General features: G+C 41.8%; 2 protein-coding genes across 3 annotated transcripts in view; both read right to left on the reverse strand.

Annotated features, from left to right (window-relative positions):
* The window catches only part of NUSAP1 (nucleolar and spindle associated protein 1), a 72,845-nt gene extending 61,806 nt beyond the window's left edge, over positions 1-11,039 (reverse strand). The window contains exons 1-2 of one of the 2 annotated variants that reach the window (XM_021097455.1): positions 10,891-11,039; positions 1,864-1,928 (exon numbers count right to left, since the gene is read on the reverse strand). The gene's annotated coding sequence lies outside the window, so the exon portion shown is untranslated. The remainder of the gene's footprint in view (positions 1-1,863; positions 1,929-10,890) is intronic. The other variant, XM_021097458.1, reaches the window with a different exon arrangement.
* CHP1 (calcineurin like EF-hand protein 1) overlaps positions 19,317-24,703 on the reverse strand; it is a 38,543-nt gene continuing 33,156 nt past the window's right edge. The window contains exons 6-7 of the mRNA XM_013993169.2: positions 21,447-21,569; positions 19,317-21,292 (exon numbers count right to left, since the gene is read on the reverse strand). Of these exons, the coding sequence (XP_013848623.1) occupies positions 21,239-21,292; positions 21,447-21,569 (177 nt within the window). The 3' untranslated portion in view covers positions 19,317-21,238. The remainder of the gene's footprint in view (positions 21,293-21,446; positions 21,570-24,703) is intronic.

Here is a 24,703-nt window from a genome sequence, read left to right on the forward strand (position 1 = left end):
CATCAGAAAAGCAGAAGCAGTAGCCAGAAAAATATGTAAGTATGATATAAAAAGCTAGATTTATTTGTATTATACAAAATGAGATATACATGTCAATTTCCTCTTACACAAATGGAGTAATATACTCCAAGTTTTTATAGCCAAAAACTGATTCTATATAAAACATTTGTGTTTAAAAGCAATACTGTACTTCAAAGAAATCATATACTTCAAAGTTGATGTCTAAATACTTAATACTCAAAACCGTATGTATCATCTTACCTAGAATTATCTTCAACCACCTAAGACCAACAGTGAACAATAAAAATTTTGTGGGAGTTCCCGTTGTGGCTCAGCGGTAACAAACCCAACTAATACCCATGAGGATGTGGGTTTGATCCCTGGTCTTGCTCAGTGGGTTAAGGATCTGGATGTGGATTTGATCCCCGGTCTTGCTCAGTGGGTTAAGGATCTGGCATTGCCATCAGCTGTGGTGTAGGTCCCAGACACAGCTCAGATCCGGCACTGCTATTGCTGTGGTGTAGGCCGGCAGCTGCAGGTCCGATTTGATTTGACCCCTAGCCTGGGGACTTCCATGTGCCAAGGACACAACCCTAGAAAGCAAAAAACCCCCCATAAAGCAAAACAAACCTAAAAATTTTGTAAACCATGTGAAATAATATGTACTATATACCATGATTACCAAGTGCAAGCATGTAAAAAACACTATCAGTTCAGTGCTATTAAACCTGCCACTTGTTAAACTGCAAGTATTTGCAAAAGTAAATCAGACAAGGAGTTCCCATTGTGGCGCAGAGGAAATGAATCCAACTAATATGCATAAGGATGGAGGTTCTATCCCTGGCCTCACTCAGTGGGTTGGGATCCACCACTGCTGTGACTTGTGGTGTATGTCGCAGATGCGGCTTGGATCCCGTGTGGCTGTGGTGCAGGCCAGGAGCTGTAGCTTTGATTCGATCCCTAGCCTGGGAACTTCTGTATGCCAAGGGTGCAGCCCTAAAAAGCAAAAAAAAAAAAAAAAAAAAAAAAAAAGTAAACCAGACAAAAAAGAACATATATTGTGTAATTCCACTTACACTAAGTACCCAAACCAGGCAAATTCAGAAATATAAAGTGGAACAGAGGAGTTCCTGTCATAGCTCAGTGAAAGGAATCCGACTAGGAACCATGAGGTCTCCTGTGGGTTCAATCCCTGGCCTCGCTCAGTGGGTTAAGGATCCGGCATTGCCATGAGCTGTGGTGTAGGTCGCAGATGCGGCTGAGATCTGGCGTTGCTGTGGCTGTGGTATAGGCTGGCAGCTACAGCTCCAATTCAACCCCTAGCCCGGGAGCCTCCATATGCTCCTGGTGTGACCCTAAAAAGACAAAAAAAAAAAAAAAAAAAAAGAAAGCGGAACAGAAGTTACTAGGAATTGGGCGAGTCAGCAGGGTGCGGGGTTACTGATTAATGAGTACCGAGTTTGTTTGGGATGATGAAAAAGTTCTGGAAATAGATAGTGGTAATGGTTGCAAAACAATGTGAGTATACTTAATGCCAGTGAATTGTACATTTTTTTAATTTTATTTTTTGGCCTCGCATGTGGCATGTGGAAGCTCCCAGGCCAGGAACTGAACCCACACCACAGCAGCAATCCAAGTCACAGCAGTGATAATGCTGGATTCTTAACCCACTGTGCCACAAGGGAACTCCAAACTGTACATTTAAATATAGTTAAAAGGATAAATTTTATGTATAAATAATAAATACATCACAGATGCATATCAGAAGCTTAAATAAATTACTTAATCTTACAAAAAATGGCCATTGGTGATTTGCTTTCTAGCCCTCCATCTTCAGCACATTACATAATTAAAAAAAAATACCTTAATTCCAAACTGAACTTGAATAATCTCTTCTGGTTGAAGACAAGACCGTTTTGATTCAAAACCTATGAAAGGCAAATGTAAATTAATTCAGAGGCAAATCAGAAGGAAAAGAACTACAGAATTTGCATTTGTTGCAAAAGTAGCAGAGGAATTTACAAGAAAAACTGAGAAGACCCATAGACAGGCCTTTAGAACACTATGGGGAACAGGGATGTTTCATTATATAAGCTTACTCAGGCTAATTCAAAGCTTGCACCAGCCATTAGGCTATTCTGTAATTCAATTCTAATGGCCAGATAATTGGCAGTAATGTTGACGGGGAAAGAAAATACAAGCTAGTTCTACACACAAATAAATATGCTGAAAGAATTCTATACAAAATTCTACTTAAACCAAACAAGCACCAAAGAAGTCTTTAAAATTCACCTTTTTGGAGTTCCCATGGTGGCCCACCAGTAAAAACCTCGACTACTATCCACGAAGACACCAGTTAGATCCCTGGCCTTGCTCAGTGGGTTAAGCATCCGGCATTGCTGTGAGCTATGATGTAGGTCATAGATGCAGCTGGGATCTGGCATTGCTGTGCCTGTGGTGTAGGCTGGCAGCTATAGCTTGGATTCAACTCCTATCCTAGGAACGTCCATATGTCACAGGTGCAGCCCTAAAGAGGAGCCCCCTCCCTGCCACCCAAAAAAGCACCTTTTCTTAATAAGGAAACAGTCTAGACTCTTAAAAACAAATTCTGGAGTTCCTATCATGGCTCAGCAGTTAACAAATCTGACTAGGAACCATAAGGTTGTGGGTTCAATCCCTGGCCTTGTTCAGTGGGTTAAGGATCTAGCATTGCCATGAACTGCGGTGTAGTTCGCAGTCGCAGCTTGGATCTGGTGTTGCTGCGGCTCTGGTGTAGGCTGGTGGCTACAGCTCCAATTGGACCCCTAGCCTGGGAACCTCCATATGCCACAAGTGTGGCCCTAGAAAAGGCAAAAAGACCAAAAAATTAATTAATTAAAAAAGAATTCCTGGAGTTCCCGTCGTGGCACAGTGGTTAACGGATCCGACTAGGAACCATGAGGTTGCGGGTTCGGTCCCTGCCCTTGCTCAGTGGGTTAACGATCCGGCGTTGCCGTGAGCTGTGGTGTAGGTTGCAGACGCGGCTCGGATCCCGCGTTGCTGTGGCTCTGGCGTAGGCCGGTGGTTACAGCTCCGATTCAACCCCTAGCCTGGGAACCTCCATATGCCGCGGGAGCGGCCCAAGAAATGGCAAAAAGACAAAAAAAAAAAAAAAAAAAAAAACAATTCCTTCAGCAATAGCAATTAAAAAAAGCATACATTCATCACATATAAACCTCATCCTTCCATCTACATCTTAGTATAAGTCAATAATGCTAGATATTAGGAAATGCTAGATATACTGCTTAATATCAGGCAATATTTTCTTCATAATGTACTTTCTTCATAATGCCCAGTTTCAGATCTGAGAGAGGACTATTCAACTTTATATACTCTGAACTCATATGTATTGAAAACAGAATGAATGAGAGCTTAGTTTAAAAGCCAAAGTTTCAACAATTACCCATAGTTCTCCTTAAGATCTCCATTTCTTCTGATGCCAATTCTATCTCCCCCTCCATCACGAGTTCCAGCCACAATGGACTCTTTGCTCTTCCTGGAACGTCAAACACCCTCCTACCTTACAGCCTTCTGGCTGTTCTCCTTATGAGAAGACTCTTCCCCCAGGTATCCACATAGCTAATCCCTTCACCTTAAAGTCTTTATTCAAATGTCATTTTCTCAGAGTTCCCATGGTGACTCAGTGGAAATGAATCTGACTAGTATGCATGAGGACTCGGGTTCAATCCTTGACCTTGCTCAGTGGGTTAAGGATATGGCATTGCTGTGAGTTGTGGTGTAGGTTGCAGACGTGGCTCATATCTGGTGGTGCTGTGGCTGTGGCGTAGGCCAGTGGCTACAGTTCTGATTCGATGCCTAGCCTGGGACACTCCATATGCCATAGGTGTGGCCCTAAAAAAAAAAAAAAGACAAATAACTGTCATTTTCTCAAACAGGCCTACTATGAGCCCTGATTTAAGATTATATTGTCCCCCCATCCTATCCACAGACATACTCTCACCATTCTCCTCTACCTTGTTCTACTTTTCCTTATACCATGAAACACCATACAAGATACTTATTATATTTCCTTTTCTTTTCATTTTTAAAAGCTTTATTGCAGCATAGTTAGTTTACAACTTAAACTATGTTTCTCATGTGTAACATCTAAAATGTAACTTCCGGAGTTCCTGTCGTGGCGCAGTGGTTAACGAATCCGACTAGAAACCATGAGGTTGCGGGTTTGGTCCCTGCCCTTGCTCAGTGGGTTAAGGATCTGGCGTTGCTGTGAGCTGTGGTGTAGGTTGCAGATGCGGTTCGGATCCCACATTGCTGTGGCTCTGGAGTAGGCCAGTGGCTACAGCTCCAATTCGACCCCTAGCCTGGGAACCTCCATATGCCGCAGGAGCGGCCCAAAGAAATAGCAAGGAGACAAAAGGAAAAAAAAATAATAATAATAATAAAATGTAACTTCTTCCACCAGGAAGGAAGCTGTTTTGTTCACTGATGAATCCTAAGCACCTAGGATTGTATGACCCATGGTAAGCACTTAATAAAAATTTGTTGACTGAATGAATAGCAGCATTCTTAAATATACTTAACCAATATGAGCTAAAATTTAAATAGTTCTAGAGTTAGGTGAAGAAACACTCTGATCTACAAAACTTATAAATACATTCCCGAAATATGATGCCTTACTAGGCATTCCTGGCTCTCTGAAAAGGGAATTCCTGGCTCTCTGAAAAGGGAAAACAAAGGTTTTCTTTTGGGGGGGGGGTGCTGTACCCACAGCACATGGAAATTCCTGGACCAGGGACTGAACCCTTGCCGCAGTTGTGACCTACACAACAGCTACAGCAACACTGGATCTTTAACCTGCTGTGCCACATGGAAACTGAGTTTTCTTTTTTTTCTTGTTTTTGCTGGGGCCGCAGCATGGCATATGGAGGTTCCCAGGCTAGGAGTTGAATTGGAGCTGTAGGTACTGGCCTACGCCACAGCCAAAGCAACGCAGGATCCAAGCCTCATCTTTGACCTACACCAGAGCCCACAGCAATCCTAGATCCTTAACCCACTGAGCAAGGCCAGGGATGGAAACTGCATCTTCATGGATGCTAGTCAGATTCGTTTCTACTGAACCATGATGGGAATTCTGGAAACTGAGTCTTCAATGTAGCACTGGGACCAGCCAGATCTGAATCAAATGACTTTACAAAGTAGTCAGCTTAAATATGGTCCCTGATTCTTGCTGCCTCCTGGTATTCACACCATTTAATAGTCCCTTCTAAAAATAAATCAGGGTTGATGTAAGTGACTACTGTATAATAAATGTGACTGGCTTTTATCCCTAGATGGAGACTATGAATCCTTGCATAGTAAATGAACCAATGGAAATTAAACAACACACTTCTAAATAACCAATTGGTAAAAATTTAAAAATATGTTCAGACAAATGAAAACAAAAACACAACATACCAAAACTTATGGGATACAGCAAAAGCAGCACTAAGAGAGAAATTCATAGCTATAAATGCTTAAATTAAAAAAGAAAGTTAGGAGTTCCTGCTGTGATGCAGTGGGTTAAGAATCCTATTGCAAGGGCGTAGGTCTCTGCGGAGGTGCAAATTCAATCCCCCACCAAGCGCAGTAGATTAAAGAATTAAAGGATCCAGTGTTGCCACAGCCGAAGCTTGGATTCAATCCCTGGCCTGGGAACTTCCATATGCCCCCCCCCGGGGGGGGAAATCAAATCAACAACCTAACTTTAGATCTAAAGGAATTAGAAAAAGAATAAACTAAGCCCAAAACTAGCAAGAAGGAAGGGAAAAAAAATATTAGAGCTCGGCTAGAGAACAGAAAAACAACAGAGAAAAATCAATGAAATCAAAGGTTGGCTCTGATGTCATGGGAGCCCCACTTGGTCAGAAATGCAAGTGCTCTGGGGATCCTCCAAAGTGCTACTCGCATCTAAAATGAGGGCAGTTTTGTTGGGGATTATACCCTTTGACTTATGGGGTATGCATTAATTCTAGATAGTTAAGCCTCGGAACTGTATTGCAGTATACTGTTAGTGTCAAAATAGTGACCAACAGAATGAGGAGGAAGTGATAGTGACTTCTGAAGCAAGGTCATAGATGAGATTGTGGTTTCTGGCTTGAACTGCTTGTTCTGGGAGAAGACAGCTCTATAGTATGAGGACACTCAAGTAGCCCTGGAAGCCACTGACAATGGAAGGAACTGAGACTTTCAAAAACCAGTAAGAATTTGTAGCCTGTGAATAAGCCACCATGGAATCAGATTAGATGACTCCCACCTCATCTTGATCACAACCTTAAAAGAGACCCCAAGCCAAAAACCCCCATTCAAGCTGCTCTCTAACTCCTGAACCACAAAAACTATGAGATAATAAATGTTTACTGTGATTTTCTAATCCACTAAGTTTTGGGTAATTTGTTATACATCAATAATAGCTCAGACTACTCTGCTTCCTCTAACGACAGAAAAAAATGATATAACTGTGAAAGTTAAATACTTTCTTATTTTGCTATGTTAATAGTAAATTCAGGGAGTTCCCGTGGTGGCTCAGCAGTTAAGGAATCTGACGAGGAACCGTAAGGTTTTGGGTTCCATCCCTGGCCTCGCTCAGTGGGTTAAGGATCCAGCATTGCTGTGAGCTGAGTTGTAGGTCGCAGACAAAGCTCAGATCCCCCACTGCTGTGGCTGTGGTGTAGGCCGGCGGCTCCAACTCCAATATGACCCCTAGCCTGGGAACTTCCCTATGCCAAGGGTGCACCCTAAAAAGCACCTCCCCCAAGCCAAAAAAAGAGAGAGAGACAAGAGGCCCAAAATGGTGTCTCCTGTGCTAAATCCAGATCACCAAACCAAAACTAATACCTAACCCAACTACGGTTTCAACTTCTTCCAGGAACGTTACCTTTACTCAGTCAATCTGGAATTACCTGCTCAGCAGAACCCTTTCACTCCTCTTAGGAGGATGACCTTTCCTGAAACAATGCATTCTTTGCTAATAATTTCCTTTTTCTGCCCCTCGTCCACCATTCTTTACTTTTCTACAACTCAGAGGAGCTCCTTTCTATTTGGTAGATGGGATGCTGCCCAACTCATGAATCATTTACTGAAGCCAATCTGATCTTTAAATTTACTTAGTTGAATTTTTGTTATTTAACCCTGTCTGCCTAGACTTAATTAAGGATATAAATGCAAGCAACAAAGCCTTTGCTCTAATGGGCATTTATTCATCTCCCCCCCACACTTATTTTATTTTTGCTTTTTAGGGCCGCACCTGCCGCACGTAGAAGTTTCCAGGCTAGGGGTCAAATCAGAGCTATAGCTGCCAGCCTTTACCACAAGGTCCAAGACATGTCTGCAACCTACACCATAGCTCATGGCAACGCCAGATCCTTAACCCACTGAGAGAGGCCAGGGATTGAACCCACATCCTAATGGATCCTAGCTGGGTTCATTACTGCTGAGCCACGACTGGAACTCATTTTTCCCCCTTTTTATTCCTTTTCTGAATATTGAAATACATATACAGTTGGAGTTTTTCACTTACTTTTTTTCAATTTTTAAAATTTTAAGATATATACAACATACAGTACATAAAATTCATTTTAAACCCCTTTTAAGTGTTCAGTTCAGTGGTATTAAGTACACTCACATTATTGTGCTACCATCCCCAATATCACCCCCAGAACTCTTTTCACATTACAAAACCAAAACTCCCTGCTGATTAAATAATAAATACCACTTCCCCTCCCCAATCCCCTGGCAATCCCCATTCTAATGTCGCTATGATTTTGAGTACTCTAAGTACCTTATACAAGTGGCATGCAATATTTTAATCCTTAAAGCAGTAGTACATTGAGTGTTTTTGAGGTATATGACTAAGTAGATATTACAAGTTGAACTAAGCCATCACTAAACTCGTTGTCATAGGAGTACCTCAAAATTTGACCTTATTTAGAATCTCAGCAAATGTAATTAGTTGAGGTCATACTGGAGCCAACTGGGCCGGCCCCTAATATGACTGGTGTCCTTATAAAAGGGAGAATTAGAACACAGACACACACACGGAGAATGCCTTGTGAAGACTGAGGTTATGCTGCCACAAGCCAAAGCAAAAAAAAAAAAAAAAGCTAGAAGAAAGGCCTGAACAGATCCTTCCCTGGTGCCTTAAAGGACAGCATGGCCGTGCCAACACCTTGATTTTGGATGTCTGATCTCCAAGTCACCCAGTTGGCAGTATTTTGTTATAGCAGCCCCAGGAAATTAATATAGGAGGTGTGAACTCTAGCTTGCAGACAATGTTATCAATTATGGAAGCACTATCACCTCTTGCTCTTTGAGCAAGAGTGTACTTTACTTCTGTGGTAAATTCAGAAAAACAGACTCATACCTAGAAATATTAAAGGCCTACTGAAAAGGCTTTAGAAAGTAAATATTAAAATATCAACATCTGGGGAGTTCCCATTGTGGCGCAGTGGAAACGAATCCAACTAGTATCCATGAGGATGCCAATTCAATTCCTGGCCTTGCTCAGTGGGTTAAGGATCTAGTGTTGCCGTGAGCTGTGGGTGTGGGTCGCAGACATGGCTTGGATCCAGTGTTGTTATGACTGTGGTGTAGGCTGGCAGCTGTAGCTCTGATTCGACCCCTAGCCTGGGAACTTCCATATGCGCAGGTGCAGCCCTAAAAAGAAAAAAAAATTACGGTCACTTTTGATGTTCATTTTCTGTTGAAGCTAATGATTTACTGTTCCACTTCTATGTATTTCCAATCTGCTTAAACAAATATTTGGATACATTAGTCACTATTACTCACTTGCCAAATCCTGAGTTCAGAATTTTGTGTTTTTTCTAAGATGAATATAAAACCACCTAAAAGTCAAGAAAAAATGTTCTGCCTTTGATAAGGAAAAATAAAAAGAACATTACAGTAAGGATACAGCCTTCACTAGAGCTATATGCATTCATGTGCAAAATTATTCAAATGAACCAAATTATTCTTAAACCATCACTATCAAATAATCAAACTCTGAGTTACTCTCAGAGTTCCCACAGTGGTTGGGTGAGTTACAAACACAACTAGTATCCCTGAGGATGCAGGTTCAATCCCTGGCCTCACTCATTGGGTTAAGGATCCGGCACCACCATGACCTGTGGCTCACTCGGGTTGCCCCGAGTTGGTGTAGTTGTGGTGTAGGTTGGCAGCTACAGCTCCAACTCCACCCCTAGCCTGGGAATTTCCATATGATGCAGATGTGGCATTAAAAAGACAAAGCAAGGGAGGAAGGGAGGAAGGAAGGAAAGAAAAGAAAGTTACTCTACCTGCACTGGCATTAATTTTATAAAGATGTCCAAACTCGTGGAGCAGTGTTCTCAAGTTTTTAATTAACACCGTCCTCTTTGAGAACCTTTTTCCATAAAAGACTTTGCTTTAGTACAGATAACCACTCCTCTTTGTAAGGTAGAAAGGAAGAATATTCTGTTCCTTTTTCCTGCCCCATACCTTATTTCTTCTCCTAGATGAAATGAAAAATTACTCCTGACAAGAGCAACAGAAAATTCTTATTGAGAAGTGTTTCTTTAACCTCGTATTTTCAGCTCTGCTAGGTACAGGGCCAGGAAAAGGCATACCGGATACATTCATTTGTATTAGCACATATTCTAACCGGGCCCAAATAACGTGCCAATTTTAAACAAGCTTCACCAACTTCAGAAACAAGGATTTTCCCCAGAATTTAAACGGGGGGATGAGTGAGAGGTTACAACAACCCAAATTACAAAATGAGATATTCCAGGGAGTTCCCGTCGTGGCTCAGTGGTTAAGGTCAGTGGTTAAGGAATCCGACTAGGAACCATGAGGTTTCGGGTTCCATCCCTGGCCTCGCTCAGTGAGTTAAGGATCTGGCGTTACCGTGAGCTGTGGTGTAGGTCGCAGACGCGGCTCGGATCCCGCGTTGCTGTGGCTCTTGCGTAGGCCAGTGGCTTACAGCTCCGATTGGACCCCTAGCCTGGGAACCTCCACATGCCGCGGGAGCGGCCCCAGAAAAGGTAAAAAAGGCAAAAAACAAAAACAAACAAAACAAAGAGATATTCCATAAAATTAAACAAGAACCGAATACAAACGCCTGACAGTATTATACTTTGTAACCCCACCACATTCCGCAAATTGCTTTCTCATAATTCCCTAAACTCTTTCATTCTAAATAAAAATTGTACAATGACTCCTTTGTGTGAAAAACAACGGTGAATTCAACCTAGAATCATCCGAGATTAAAGCGCCATTAGGTAACTATCAGGTCATACAAGGACAAAGCTGCTTACACCGATCTTAACAAAGTTTGAGAGGTGGAAGTGGGAACGCATGGATATAATAAAGATAAGCACGAGAAAGTGCGTGATACACAGAGTCAAACTAAAATCCCGGGATGGAGGTGGGTGACCTATTACCCAAATCTCAAGGTCAACAGGCCAGGAACACAAAATACTCAGAGCCGCAAGAAGCCTCAATTGATACCCGAACCTTAAGCCAAACAGGCGAGAAGCATAAATAAATCAATAAAACAAAGCTACTCTTCAAAAGATAAGCGGATGGCAGACGCAGAGAATGCCAGATACACACTCGCGTAGGTGCAATCGCTGGGTAACAAGCGGAAAGTACCAACTCAGCCAAGGCAAGGTACAGAGGTCAGTGGCGGGTCGGGGACTCAAGCGTGTGTAACACACCGCCAAAAGCAGGGGCGGCTGCCCTGGGGCAGCTCGGAGGTAAACCTCGCCCGGCCGAGGCCTGCGCCCGCGCGACTAAACTCCATGCGCTCCGTCTCTCGAAAGGGATAGGCCGCGCCACTTTCTGCTCATTCCTCCGTCGCTAGCCTTCTAGGCTTACCTCGCACTGGCCAGAAGAAGCACTCGAGCGCCCGGGGGCCGCCCGCCCCCCGGCCCAAAGGCCAGCGAGCTGCGACGTGCCTCACTCCGCCATCTTTGCTCCTTCTCAAGTCCGCCAACCCTGCGGTGGCCGTCTCCACTTGCCCCGCCTCTTCCGCTGACGCTAAGTACGGGTTGAGTTACGCCTCACGCAGGCGCACTCTTCTTCCGTTGTAGATTGGTTGGAATGTACGTCAATCAATAGCTCTTGACCCACTGTTTTCGTCCCTCTAGTAACGTTTGGTCTGAGAGTAGTAATGGCGGGGGAATACCTTTCGTAATTCATTTGTTAGGAATGTAAAATTATTTCCGCGTAGAAGCAGTGTCACGTCGTGGTAAGGCAGTCTGGGTAGGCCCCATGACTTTTTTTTCTTAAGTTTATTTGTCATTTGTCTTTCTTGGGCCACACCCTTATGTGGAGGCATGTGGAGGTTCCCAGCTAGGGGTCGAATTGAAGCTGCAGTTGCTGGCCTACACCACAGCAACAGCTACGGGGATCCGAGCCGCGTCTGCAGCTACACCACAGTTCATGGCAATGCCAGATCCTTAACTCACTGAATGGGGTCAGGGATCGAACCCATGTCCTCATGGATACTAGTCCTTAACCACTGAGCCAGGACAGGAACTCCCGCATGACTATTTTAAGCCACCCTTAAACTATGCTACTAATAATTTCCTTCTCAGATCCAAGAGTTTTTAATACACTAGGTAAACAGTTTAATAGCTCCAGTTTGTCTCTTGACTTTGACCCATTTTGACTCAAAGAGCCCAAATGTCAAACTGCTGTTTACAGCTCTGGTTAATACAGGAGAGCAGATTCGCCACTTTTCTTTGAGCGCCATTCTGTAGAATGTCAAACTGTTAATAACTGACACTTTTGTTTCTTCTTAAACCCAGCTGCAGGGCTTTTGAGATTCTCCCTTCGTGATTCTCCCAGGAGAGGCAGGAGTGTCATTGGGAGCGCCTCTTCTGGTGAGCGACCAGCGGTGGGCGGTATAGGTCCTCAAACACCTTCAAGAGTGTCACCTGAGCAGCTTCTTAGAAGCAGAGATTCCTTATGGCAGCAGTTCCCACAGATTCAGTTCCAGGATCTGAATCCACTCAAACTGTTTCCAAAGTCTATGCTCTCAAATTCCAAGTTAAACCACCTAATTATGTCCTCTAGAAAAAATAATATAGAGCCATTCAATTACAGGTCTTTAGCTATCTGAATACCACAGATACTAAATATTTTAATATAGCTACTTTACTTTTTTTTTCTCTAGACCAAAGCCCCGGTTCCTATACTCACCCTATAGTAAGTTACCTTAAAGCTTTCACCTTTTTGTTTCTTGGGAATATGTCATTTCGGCAATGTCCTTCTAAAAGGCGATGGTCTTCAAACTTTTGATATCTTAAAATATGTCTCTCTTACTTGCCATCTCTCTTTTTGCCCTAAATACAGGAATTTACATTTATCTTTGTTTTTGTTTGGGTTTTTTTGGGGGTTTTATTTGTCTTTTTGTCTCCATCGCCCTCGGCATATGGAGGTTCCCAGGCTAGGGGTCTATTTGGAGCTGTTGCTGCCGTCCTACACCAGAGCCACAGCAACACTAGATCTGAGCTGCATCTTCGACCTACACCACAGCTCACAGCAACGCCGGATCCTTAACCCACCAGCAGAGCCAGGGATCAAATCTGCAACCTCATGGTTCCTAGTCGGATTTGTTTCCACTGTGCCGTGACGGGAACTCCTACATTTATCTTTGTTAAAAATATAGGTTGTTGGAGAGTGAAATGGTTAAGAGCATGGACTCTGCAAACAGAATTCCTGGGCTTGAATCCAGGCTCTACCACTAACTAGCTGTGTGAGTCTGATCTTGTGGGGAGTGGGGGATCATTTAGCCTCTCTGGGCCTTAATATTCTCACCTGTAAAATGGTGACATTAATTGTACTTGCCTCTTAAGGCTACTGTGAGGATTAGAGTTAACAACTACAAGCACACAAAACAGTGCCTTGCCTATAATAAATGCCACATAAATGTTAGCTATTGTTGAACACACTATTAAATTACTATTAAGGTAATTTAGTCTCTAGTCTCCCATGGAGGGACTATATTAACTACTTTTATGGCTTTATGTTACTTTAAAATATTAATAAACACTATTTTTATGCTTTGTTTTTGGATTTTTTTTTTTTTTTTTTTTTTTTTGGTCTTTTCTAGGGCCGCTCTGTGGCATATGGAGGTTCCCAGGCTAGGGGTCAAATCAGAGCTACAGCTGCTGGCCTACACCACAGCCACAGCAACGCCAGATCCGAGCGAGTCTGCAACCTACACCACAGCTCACGGCAACGCCGGATCGTCGGGCCCACTGAGCAAGGCCAGGGATCGAACCCACAACCTCATGGTTCTTAGTCGGACTCATTAACCACTGCGCCACGACGGGAACTCCTGTTTTTGGATGTTGAAAAGGACTGACAGTAAAGCCAATGGTATGGCATGGAAGGTTTTCATTAAGTCTGACACTAATCTTTTAAAAAGTTTATTGAGATAACCCATTTGAAATGTACCATTTGGTGGTTTTAGTATATTCACAAAATTGTGTATCCATCAACATATTTTATAACATTGTCATTAATACCAAAAAAAAAAAAAACCTGTATACCCCTTGGTTGTCACTCATCAATCTCCCATTCCTCTAGGCCCTGGAATCATAAAATATTTGCCCTTTGGAGTTCCCATCGTGGCGCAGTGGTTAACAAATCCGACTAGGAACCATGAGGTTGCGGGTTCGATCCCTGCCCTTGCTCAGTGGGTTAAGGATCCGTTGCCATGAGCTGTGGTGTGGGTTGCAGACGCGGCTCGGATCCCTTGTTGCTGTGGCTCTGGCGTAGGGCAGTGGCTACAGCTCCGATTGGACCCCTAGCCTGGGAACCTCCATATGCCCCGAGAAGCAGCCCTGAAAGAGGCAAAAAGACAAAAATAAATAAATAAAATAAAATATTTGCCCTTTTGTGACTGGCTTATTTTACTTAGCATAATGTTCTTAAGGTTCATCCATGCCATAGCATGCATCAAAATTTCCTTCCATTTTCAGGCTGAATGATATATGACTATGTATACATCACATTTTGTTTTTCCATTAATAATGTGTTGATGGACTTAGGTTGCTTCCACCTTCAGCTATTGTGAATAGTGCTGCTATGAACATGGGTATACAAATACCTCTTGAAAATTATGCTTTCAATTTTTTGTGGTATATACCCAGAAGTGGAACTTCTGGATCATATGGTAATTCTATTTTCATTTTTAAAATTTATTTATTTAGTCTTTTTAGGGTCGCACTCACAGCATATGAAGGTTCCCAGGCTAGGGGTTGAACTGGAGCTCTAGCCGCTGGCCTACATCACAGCCACAGCAATGCCAGATCTGAGCTGTGTCTGTGACCTACCCCACAGTTCATGGCAACGCCAGATCCTTAACCCATTGATCGAGGGCAGAGATCGAACCTGTGTCCTCGTAGTAACCATTCACACTTAGCAAGATATGATTTGCAGATATTTTCTCCTGTTTTGTATATTGTCGTTTCACTTTTTTTTTTTTTTTTTTGTCCACACCTGCAGCATGTGGAAGTTCCCAGGCCAGGGATCAAACCCGTGCCATAGCAGCAGTCAAGGTTGCTGCAGCGACAGTGCCCCAATCCTTAACCCACTGTGCTACAAGGGAGCTCCTCTTTTCACTTTCTTGGCAAGATGTCATTTTATTTTCCTGTGGCTACACCTGTGGCATATGGAAGTCCTGGGCCAGGGGTCAATCGGAGCTGCAGCTTCCGGCCTTCATTACAGCCACAGCAATGCTAGATCCAAGCTGTATCTGTGACCTATACCACAGCTCACAGCAATGCCCAATCATTAACCCACTGAGCAAGGCCAGGGATTAAACCACATCCTCATGGATACTGGTAGGGTTTGTAACCCCTTGAGCTGCAATGGGAACTCCAACACTGATCTTTTAGATTCTTGGTGTGTGGCTATTCAACTACCATCTTTAACATGTCGAGTGTAATCCAACTCAATTTCCTCTACCTTAACCATGTGAATATTATGAGAGACCTGGTCATATGATTTGGGGCAAACGACATTCTATCTCACTGATCAGACACATAAATATAATAAAGGTTTGAAATAAGTGAAAGAAGAGTAATTTGGCATACTTAATTCTTTGCCACAAACATCATCCTGGTGATTATCAGATTCTTTTCCATGTACTCACAACCATGTAGTGACTTATTCCAAAATTCTGCTGAGGAATAATGTCAAACAAATGAGTGGATCATTTCTGAAATCTGCTCTTTTCCCCTTTTGAAAACTTTGTTAGTATCTGCCTCTTTTGGTTCTCTAACCTTTTACCAATATCTATGATGTCTCTGTGATTCCAAAGGGCACAGGTGAGAAGCTCACAGAACACAGAATCATCCTTTACAAACACATTGTTTATTATCCTAGTTTGTGACTCTGACCCTACATCTGTCAGGAAGAGGTAGGAGGCAGCACAAAATCATTTAAAGTACAGTACATGCATTCTGCTAAGGTTGAAAGTTTTTATTCTCGGATTGCGTCAGTTCTGAGAAAACCTTTAATAAAATAATGAAAGTCTCCAAGTCAGCCTTCTTTCCACAGACATCCTGCAGAAGACATTTATTTATTGATTTTTTTGGTCTTTTTGTCTTTTTAGGGCTGCACCCACAGCATATGGAAGCTCCCAGGGTAGGGGTCTAATCAGAGCTGTAGCCACAGGCCTTCGCCAGAGCCACAGCAATGCCAGATCCAAGCTGTGTCTGCAACCTACACCACAGCTCACTGCAACACTGGATCCTTAACCCACTGAGTGAGGCCAGGGATCAAACTTGCAACCTCATGGTTCCTAGTCGGATTCGTTTCCACTGCGCCATGACAGGAACTCCCCAGAAGACGTTTTAATAACAGCCAGAAATTTGTTGTTCCCTTGTTGGGAGAATAAAGATAACTCCTACTCCCAAGAAATACAGTATTATGGAGAATAAAGCTTTTTCTCTCCACAGTTTGCGTTATATAAGTCAGATATAAGTCTCTAAGCCATGTCACCATCAACTATTTTTTTTTTAACCAAAAAATGATAAGAAAAAAGATGTGGAAAAGGAAAAGGAACAACCAGGCAGGAATCACTGAGCTTGACTAGCACAAATAGTGTCAAGTTATGCAGATTTGGGTACAGCCTGAATTACATGCAATAAAATTAAATTTTTTTAGTATTATCAGGCATGTTTCTCACATCAGTAAATTTCCATTTTACTTAAGCTTAAACCTCTAAGCATCAGCACATTTTAGATCTTTTCTTGATGACTTGCGGTCTTTTTTTTATAAACTCATGTTGTTGAAATGCCTTCAGGTTTAATGAACGACTTAGGATTATCTGGTGTGCAGTGGAATGAATGTCTAATGAGTTTATTTGGTTTCTCATATGGTTTCCTCCTTTGTCAAGTGCCCTTCTTGGTTGTCAACTTACTAATTTCTAGTAGTGCCTGTTAATTTAACTACTTCCATTATGTTATGGGTTGGATGACAAAGTCACCAAGTTTATTAGAATTTATCTGGAGTTCTCATGGCTCAGCGGTTAACAAACCTGAATAGTATCCATGAGGACACAGGTTTGATCCCTGGTACCACTCAGTGGTTAAGGATTCAGCATTGCCATGTGGTGTGGTGTAGGTTGCAGATGTGGCTCTGATCTCACGTTGCTGTGGCTGTAGCGATTCGACCCCTAGCCTTGTGTGGCCCTAAAAAGACAAAAGACTAAAATGATAATAATAATCATAATAATAATTTATCAGAATTGTTTCTAAAAAAATAATGTGTGCATGTTTTAGGGAATGCTAGATTTTCTTGTGAATAAAACACAAACTCTGGTTAATGGTGCTGGATATCTATTGTGGTAGCAGAGAACTTCTTTGATCAATTCTTAATTCTCCAGCCACGTTCAGGTACTAGGTAGAACAATTCACCTACCTGCTTCAGTTTGAATGGACTGCAAAGGATGGTGGGAAGTGCCAGGACCATGCCTCCAAATAAACAGCTCTGCTAGTTTTGATGAGAGATCAGAATCTAGTGTTTAGAAGACTGAAGAGCTTAGAGAAGAAAACTGAGTCCTGGCATCTCAAGACCAAGTCCTTGACCAGCTTATACCTTAAGTGAAGGTATCAGGCCAGTTAAAAGACATGACACCCTTCATTGCTGTCTACTCCTTCCAAAAGCTGTGAGGAAACTTCCTGAAGTACCTCACAAACTTACCAAGTAAATCTTCCATCACTGCTTGGCATAGAGGAAAAGAAAAAGAAATCTCTAAATTGGAGTCTAACTGGATGTGAAATGGGTCTGTACTAGCAAATACCAGCCATCTTCAGTTTAAATCGCTTGTTGGCTCAAAGCTTAGCCAAAGTAATGTGAATTTAGGGACTTTCAGTCCAGTAATGATCACTTGCTCCCATGCAATTCTGCTTTCAGTGTCTGAGGGACAGGATAAACACCTGGTTTGCAGTTTAAGAAATTCTGTTTGTAAAGATAGTCCTCTTCAAGGCATCTCTACAGTAAATACTTGCTTTAAATCCCAATAAGACGATCTAATAGTGTTCTAAATACAATACTTGATAACATGATTCTATAATCAATTTGAAAAAATAGGTGACCCTGGAGAACACTGAAATTAAAGGAGAGTAATTCAATTGAGTGTAGCATTCTCTTGAAACTATATCAAAATCTCTGCCCAAACTTTGATTTAGTAAAAAAAAAAAAAAAAAAAAAAATCTAGTATAGAAAAATCTGCAAAATTTTTTCTACGAAAAAAGTTACATGCAGGAGTTCCCGTTATGGCTCAGTGGTTAATGAATCCGACTAGGAACCATGAGGTTGCAGGTTCGATCCCTGGCCTTGCTCAGTGGGTTAAGGATCCGGCATTGCCATGAGCTGTGGTGTAGGTTTCAGATGTGGTTCGGACCCCGCGTTGCTGTGGCTGTGGCTGTGGCATAGGCCAGCAGCTACAGCTCCGATTCAACCCCTAGCCTGAGAATCTCCATATGCCGTGGGAACGGCCCAAGAAATGGCAAAAAGACCAAAAAAAAAGTTACATGCAGAAACGCATTCACTATATCATTATTTTATAACAAAAAATTGGAAACAATAAGCAAATAAGATAATGGTTAAATAAATATTAACCATTTATTAATGGTTAATAACAATTACACTGTTATATATAATAATGCATGTTATATAATTTTATATAATTATTATTATTAATGGTTAAAATAAAAAACAATAATTATTTTATATAATGTAATTAATGGTTATATTAATTATATAAACTAAAATAATTATATTAATGGTTAATAATGGCAACATAACATATGGTTATGTTACCATTAACATAGACTAGGAAGAACAGTTAACATGAGGAAATATTACAATATGTTAACTTCTAAAAGCTGATATGATCTTATGTTTCATTTAAATCAAAAATACATACTGCATGGATAGATCAGAAGAGAGCAAGGGAAATAATCAGTTAAGGGATTCCCTTCAAGTTGTATTTAATATTGTAATGTTTAAAAAAAATTTTTTTACAGTATTGGTTATGTTTAATTTAGTCACAATCTGGTACACCTATGGCCATAGTCAGTAACACTAAGTTTCCTCCAAAATCAACTGCAAGATCACGCCATTTATTTCTCACTTTCTCCAAATCCTAAAATCACACTCTAAGTGAAGCAAAGCTGAAACGGTGCAAGTCATCTTGAAGTAGAGGGATAGGAAGAGAGGATACTGTGTTAGAATTTATAGGACTGACTCCAGTTATCACTGCTTTCAGTCCTGTGGCATGACATTAAACCTTACAGTAAGAGAGACTTGTGCCCTACAGACATAGCAGACTGAAACATGAAGATGTGAAAAGCCATTTAATAATAGCTGCGTACAATATGACATTGAGGCTGTACACACAAGGGGGTGGACAATTTAATAACAAGCAATAGAAAAGATACCCCATTTTTTAGGCCTCTTCTACACTTAAGGAGTCAGGGAGTCAAAAACAGAAATGGAATCTTACCTGGAGCGAGTGGGAAGTGACCGAGGCTGACAAAGCCTCACCCAGAAGCATACAGTGCTGGCTCCTAGATGAACGCTCCCACCTATATGTCCAGGCAGCAGCAGATATAAAAGCTGATATAATCTCTTGTCATGTTGCATTTATGTTCAAATAAATGCAAGTGATAGCACAGACATCAACCTGAGTAAGGGAGACATGGTGATTTCAAACTTGTAAAAGGGGACTGAGTTATGTAAAATTCTTGTAAAACACAGGGACAAAATCAACCAAGTTATTTTGTTTTAACCACAAGTATTTATTGATGGATTGAAGAATACAATTTTGATGGAACAATAAGGCACAACCGTGGATTAAAACAGTTTGCTATACAGCCAGGAGGAGGAAAAAGCCATACTCTTGGGAACTTTAAATATGCAGGTCAAGGAGCCTCTGAAGTACCTCTCTAACAGATCAGTGTCAGACAATTTGTCCCTTTTATACAATTCCTATATTACATCACTTGATCACAAAGTCAGACTGATACTTCACCACGAATTCCTCAGTCATTTTTACTTGAGTCATCCAGGCTGGCCACTCTTTCTTCCCCACTCTTTCCAATTTGTAGTGGTATTTTTTTTGTAAGCAATTCCCTTCCTAAAATATTATGTATACATCTTGGGTACCCTTCCAAAGCAAGGAAACAAGCAAGCAGGCAACGAGTCAGAGAAAAGCAGCCAAGGACAGATAAATGGATGAAGAGACTCATAAAGACGATGTAAGGATGACAACAGCCTGATTCAATGAGGTCTATTAAGCTGACTTAGGCAGAGAAGTTCTTCTAGTTCATGCAAAGGCCTGTAATGCCACCTCATGTTGTGCCACTAGTGCCCCTTGTTCCTAAGGGATCAGCAGTGGTCTTTGAGAGGAGCTGGGAAGTCAATGTTACCAGGCAGCTAATGATATAATACATTCAATGCTTTGCACCTGTATTAGGAGCTGACTATGGCTTCCAGCATTGACTTTTTCCAGATGTAAAATTCATAGAGAATTTTGTGCAAAACTTCAAGACACTGAAGAAAATCTTTAAATCCTGTGGACTGGGATAAGTTAGGCACTTCCATAACACTAATCTTTCTACTTGAAAATGAGACGTGAAAAACATTCCAGGGCACGTAACACTGAGGCATGAACCATACTGCAGAGGTGGGAATACATAAGACTTTGAGGGTGCCCAGCCTCCTTGTTCAAAAAGCCATGAGAAGTCCCACAGCATACTGTCAGCCATTCTAGTGGTGACAGCATCCCCAAGCAAAGCAAGCCTGCAGGCATACAGCTAATTTCTGGAGAGTCCACACTGTACTAAGAAGACAGCCATGTAGGTGTGTATGTTGAGAAATCAGAGGCCAGAAGTAGAGTGACCTGGGAAAGCCACCTAGAAGACCTGCCTCTATACCTCTTACCAAGGCCACCACCTTTCAAGAACACCTCCAACCAACAGCCCTTTGATGACAGAGCAGAATGCAGGGGACCAAGAGATGGTTACATTCTTCAGAGCGAAGTGTTGGTCACTGAAAAGCTCCTGGAGAGGCAACATCCCAGAGACCCATTTAAGAGTGAAGGTAGATTAAAAACTGCCGGACCACTGATATAAACTGCCAAGTCAGAAAGACACCAGCTTGGGATGCCAAGTAGAATAGAGGGGACGGGAAGCTAAATAAAAAAGCAGGGAAGAGTGAGAGATTAAGGGAAGATTTAAGTGAATAGTGTGTGAAGTGAGCAAGAAGTAGGAAGCAAAGGATGTATAAAAAAGGGTAAAGGAGCATGCCAAAGCCTAGCTGGAGGGAAGGAAGCCTGGCTACAGCCCACATCCAGTCAAAGAGCTTGGCTGGCTGGTTCTTGGCAGGAATCCCTCTCACTTTCTCAGACTGGATGGACACATGGCATTCAGCAGCAGAACAGGGGGAGATGATATTTAGAAATGGAGAGTTCCAGCGAATGATACTGACAGAAAGAAACTGGGTGTACCATTCTGTAATGCCCTGTTTATACACCAAAGGCAGGTTTGTGTTGATGGAACATACTTGGGGGTGTCATGCAACAGCAGCAGTACTCTGGAGAAGGGGAACGATGGAGTGGAGGTGGGGCTGGTGGAAAGGAGGACTTTCAAGTTCCAGTTCTTAAATACTAGAAAGCAAGGAACAGTTTGGTCTCAGTCCTTCAGTGAAGAAATCGGATGCTCATTTTCTGTTCTACATCCACCTTCTCTAAAACCTGTTTTTTTAAAAAAAACAAAAAAACCCAACTTCAGTTATGAAGGTCACAACAGGAGATACTGTCTCTTTATTCATTGTCTGAATAATGTTTCTCACCCTCCCTCCTGTGCAGTAGGATTTAACTTTTTCAAACCAAGACGTAGGTGACTGACCTTAACAAATTCCGTGAAAGAGATGGCGCTGTCCCCATCCTGGTCAGCCTCCTGGATGGTCCTGTCTGCGATGCTGCCCAGCTGCTCATCTGAGATATTCACCCCAACCATCATGCGTAGCACCTTTAGAATCAAGAACCAGGAATTATAGGAGACTTGGGGGCCAGGGGGAACCTTTTACTAAAATTAAAGATAAAAGCCACCCCCACCCTCTTTTCCTTTGATGTCCTCCAGTGTAACAGCCAAAAAAGCTGTTGGCCTATCTTCTCATCTAGGCCATTCTAGACAATGACACAAGCAGAACTCCCTGGCAAGGTCACTGAACAGGAAGACAAAGCCTCCCTTCAGGGAGAGTCCCTTGCATTTTGCTCCTCTTAATTCTTCCGGCCTAGAATGTAGATATTATGCCTGGTGGTACAGCAACCATCCTGGGACTGTGATGTAAAAGTCAAATGTGCTATGGACACCAGAGCAAGAAGACGCCTGGTTCTTGGACATCGTTTAGATACTATACCAACCTGGACAATCTATCCCCAGGCTTCTTGTTGCATGAGGCAAATTAGCCCCTTATAGGTTTAAGTCAGTTTGGTAGAGCTTTCTGGAACCCTATCCAAATACAGTCCTCTCTGAGGCAGTGCATTAGCCCCACTATTCCTAAAGTATGGTCAAGAAAAGCAAAGATCCTTGAGGGGATAAATACCAAATCTCCACCTTTACAAAAATATTAAGCACATTTAAAGTGCTATGAGAACTCTGATAAAGAGAATTAAACGCTTCCACCAAATTCGTTCTTTTTTTTTTTTTTTTTTTTTTTGGTCTTTTTGCCTTTTCTCGGGCCACACCCAAGGCATACGGAGGTTCCCAGGCTAGGGGTTGAATCGGAGCTATAGCCACTAGCCTACGCCAGAGCCACAACAACGCAGGATCCGAGCCATGTCTGCAACCTACACCACAGGTCACGGCAACGCCAGATCCTTAACCCACTGAGCAAGGCCAGGGACCAAACCTGCAACCTCATGGTTCCTAGTCGGATTCATTGACCACTGAGCCATAATGGGAACTCCCAAATTCATACTTAAACATAAGAAAGAAACCACTCACCCCCACTTATTCTGCTAACATCTTTAGGGTGTGAATATACACTGAAAATTGCTACCTTAAACAAAACAAGCAACTCTAGTGACATGACCCTTAGACAGGGGGACAAGATGCTTTATGATGCCCTGTGTTACTCCAGTCACCTCTGTCTTCAACAGATAAGAGCTGAGCCTTTCCACAGGAGAAAAGGGGCTTCTAGCCAAGCTGTTCACAGGCCTCCCTTTCCCCAATTCTTTACATCCTTCTCCAATCTCATGAAACAAATATTTAAAAAATATATTACAGGATATTCTGAAAGGGAAAAAAGAGCTGAACAATTGATTTGCATCAACATTGTTTTCCCCCCAAGTCAATTCTTGAAAGTTGGAAGCTATACATTTACGTAGAAATGTATATAAGTAGAAGGATGAATACAAAGAGGCAATGCTAACAAAAATATTAAATGGTTGAGCCATTTGCCATTGTCCCTGTTATGTAGCCACCTAGACAAATCCATCCTCAGGTCCCAGTTCAATAATTCTCTGAGGTGTTTTATTTCAATTTTTTTTTTTTTTTCTTTTTTAGCCGCATCTGTAGCATGAAGCTCCTGGGCAAGAATCAAACCCACACCACAGCAGCAACCCAAGCCACAGCAGTAACAATGTCAGCTCCTTAACCCAATGAGCCACTAAGGAACTCCAGTTTTATTTTTAGAATTATAGAATTGAATTGCTGTGTGTATAAAGGGGGGTGGGGATAGGAGTGGTGGTGTCTTAAAAATCACTGATCCACTCTGTCAGTGAGAATATAAAAGTCCAGCAGTACCTGGATATAGGTTCCAGCAGTCGTGGCCCGAGCTGTCTGCCCAGGCCTCCACACCTAGCTGGTGCTCTTTCCACCTCGCCATAGTGTCATTTTGGTTCTAGTCAGAAGTGTATTAGCAAGTGGAATTTTCTTTCTTTGGCCACACCCATGACATATGAAAGTTCCCAAGCTAGGGATCAAATCTGAGCCAGAGCTGCAACCTATGCCACAGCTGTGGCAATGCCAGGTCCTTAACCCACTGGACCACAGCAGGAATTTTTAGGTGGAACTTTTTTATTACTATTTTTTAATGTGTTGAGGATTTTTGAATATACCCTTTTTAGTTTAAGAAAGCTCCTGTCTCTCTTTTTCTAAGACTTTTTAAAAAATCAGGAGTTCCTACTGTGGCTCAGTGGGTTAAGGACCCAACATTGTCTCTGAGAGTATGTGGGTTCAATCCCTAGCCTGGCTCAATAGGTTATGGATCTGGCTTTACTGTAAGCTATGGCATAGGATGAAGATGCATCTTGGAGCTGTAGAAGTGTCGGGGCCAGGGATCAGATGTGAGCCACAGAAGTGACCCCAGCCACTAAAGTGACACCATGGGATCCTTAACTCATTGTGCCACAAGAGAACTCCTGTAATTTTCTTTTCTTATACAGTCACCACAAGGTTTTCATGTCCAAGTTATACTAATCTCATAAAATGAGTATTAACAGCTATCTTTATGTCAGTTATACAACTGACATAAACTGTACACATTTAAAATGTACAATCTTATTAAATTCTGACAGATGTACACTTGTAAAAATCATCACCCCAATCAAGTTAAAAACATATCTATTACCCTCCAAAATTCAACTAGAACTTTTTATAAAAATCACACTAGGAAAATATGACCAACAGCCTTTCCTTGTAATAAACTTTTTTTAGCATAAACTTTTAAATATCTACTGATACTACCAAATGTTTTAGAAATAGTAGCATCTAGAAAGGTAAATGTTGTAAACATGGGTAAAATGTTCAAATCTTCTTCTTGCTAGGATAAAATTAGTTTTCTGACACCTCAACAATCCATGAGCACATCTGTTCTAAAGTCACTTCACATGCTCGTCACTGGCACTCTGGCCTAATGATCTCCTTCCCACTCCCTGCCACGGGCTTTTTTTAATCCCCATTATAGAAAATGAATCAACTTTAATTCCAAAAGATCTAAGGGATATCATGCAGATCTAAATACTAGATATAAATGATTTCATGAAGTATTTCTGTTTCTGTCTGGTTTATTTTACTGGTTCACGATATTCTTTTAATGGATATGGCTAGTAAAGAAAGTATTCATAATCAATAAAGAATAAATGCAACCCACTAAAAAA

Source organism: Sus scrofa, chromosome 1, assembly GCF_000003025.6.
Source record: "Sus scrofa isolate TJ Tabasco breed Duroc chromosome 1, Sscrofa11.1, whole genome shotgun sequence".
NCBI lineage: Eukaryota > Metazoa > Chordata > Mammalia > Artiodactyla > Suidae > Sus > Sus scrofa.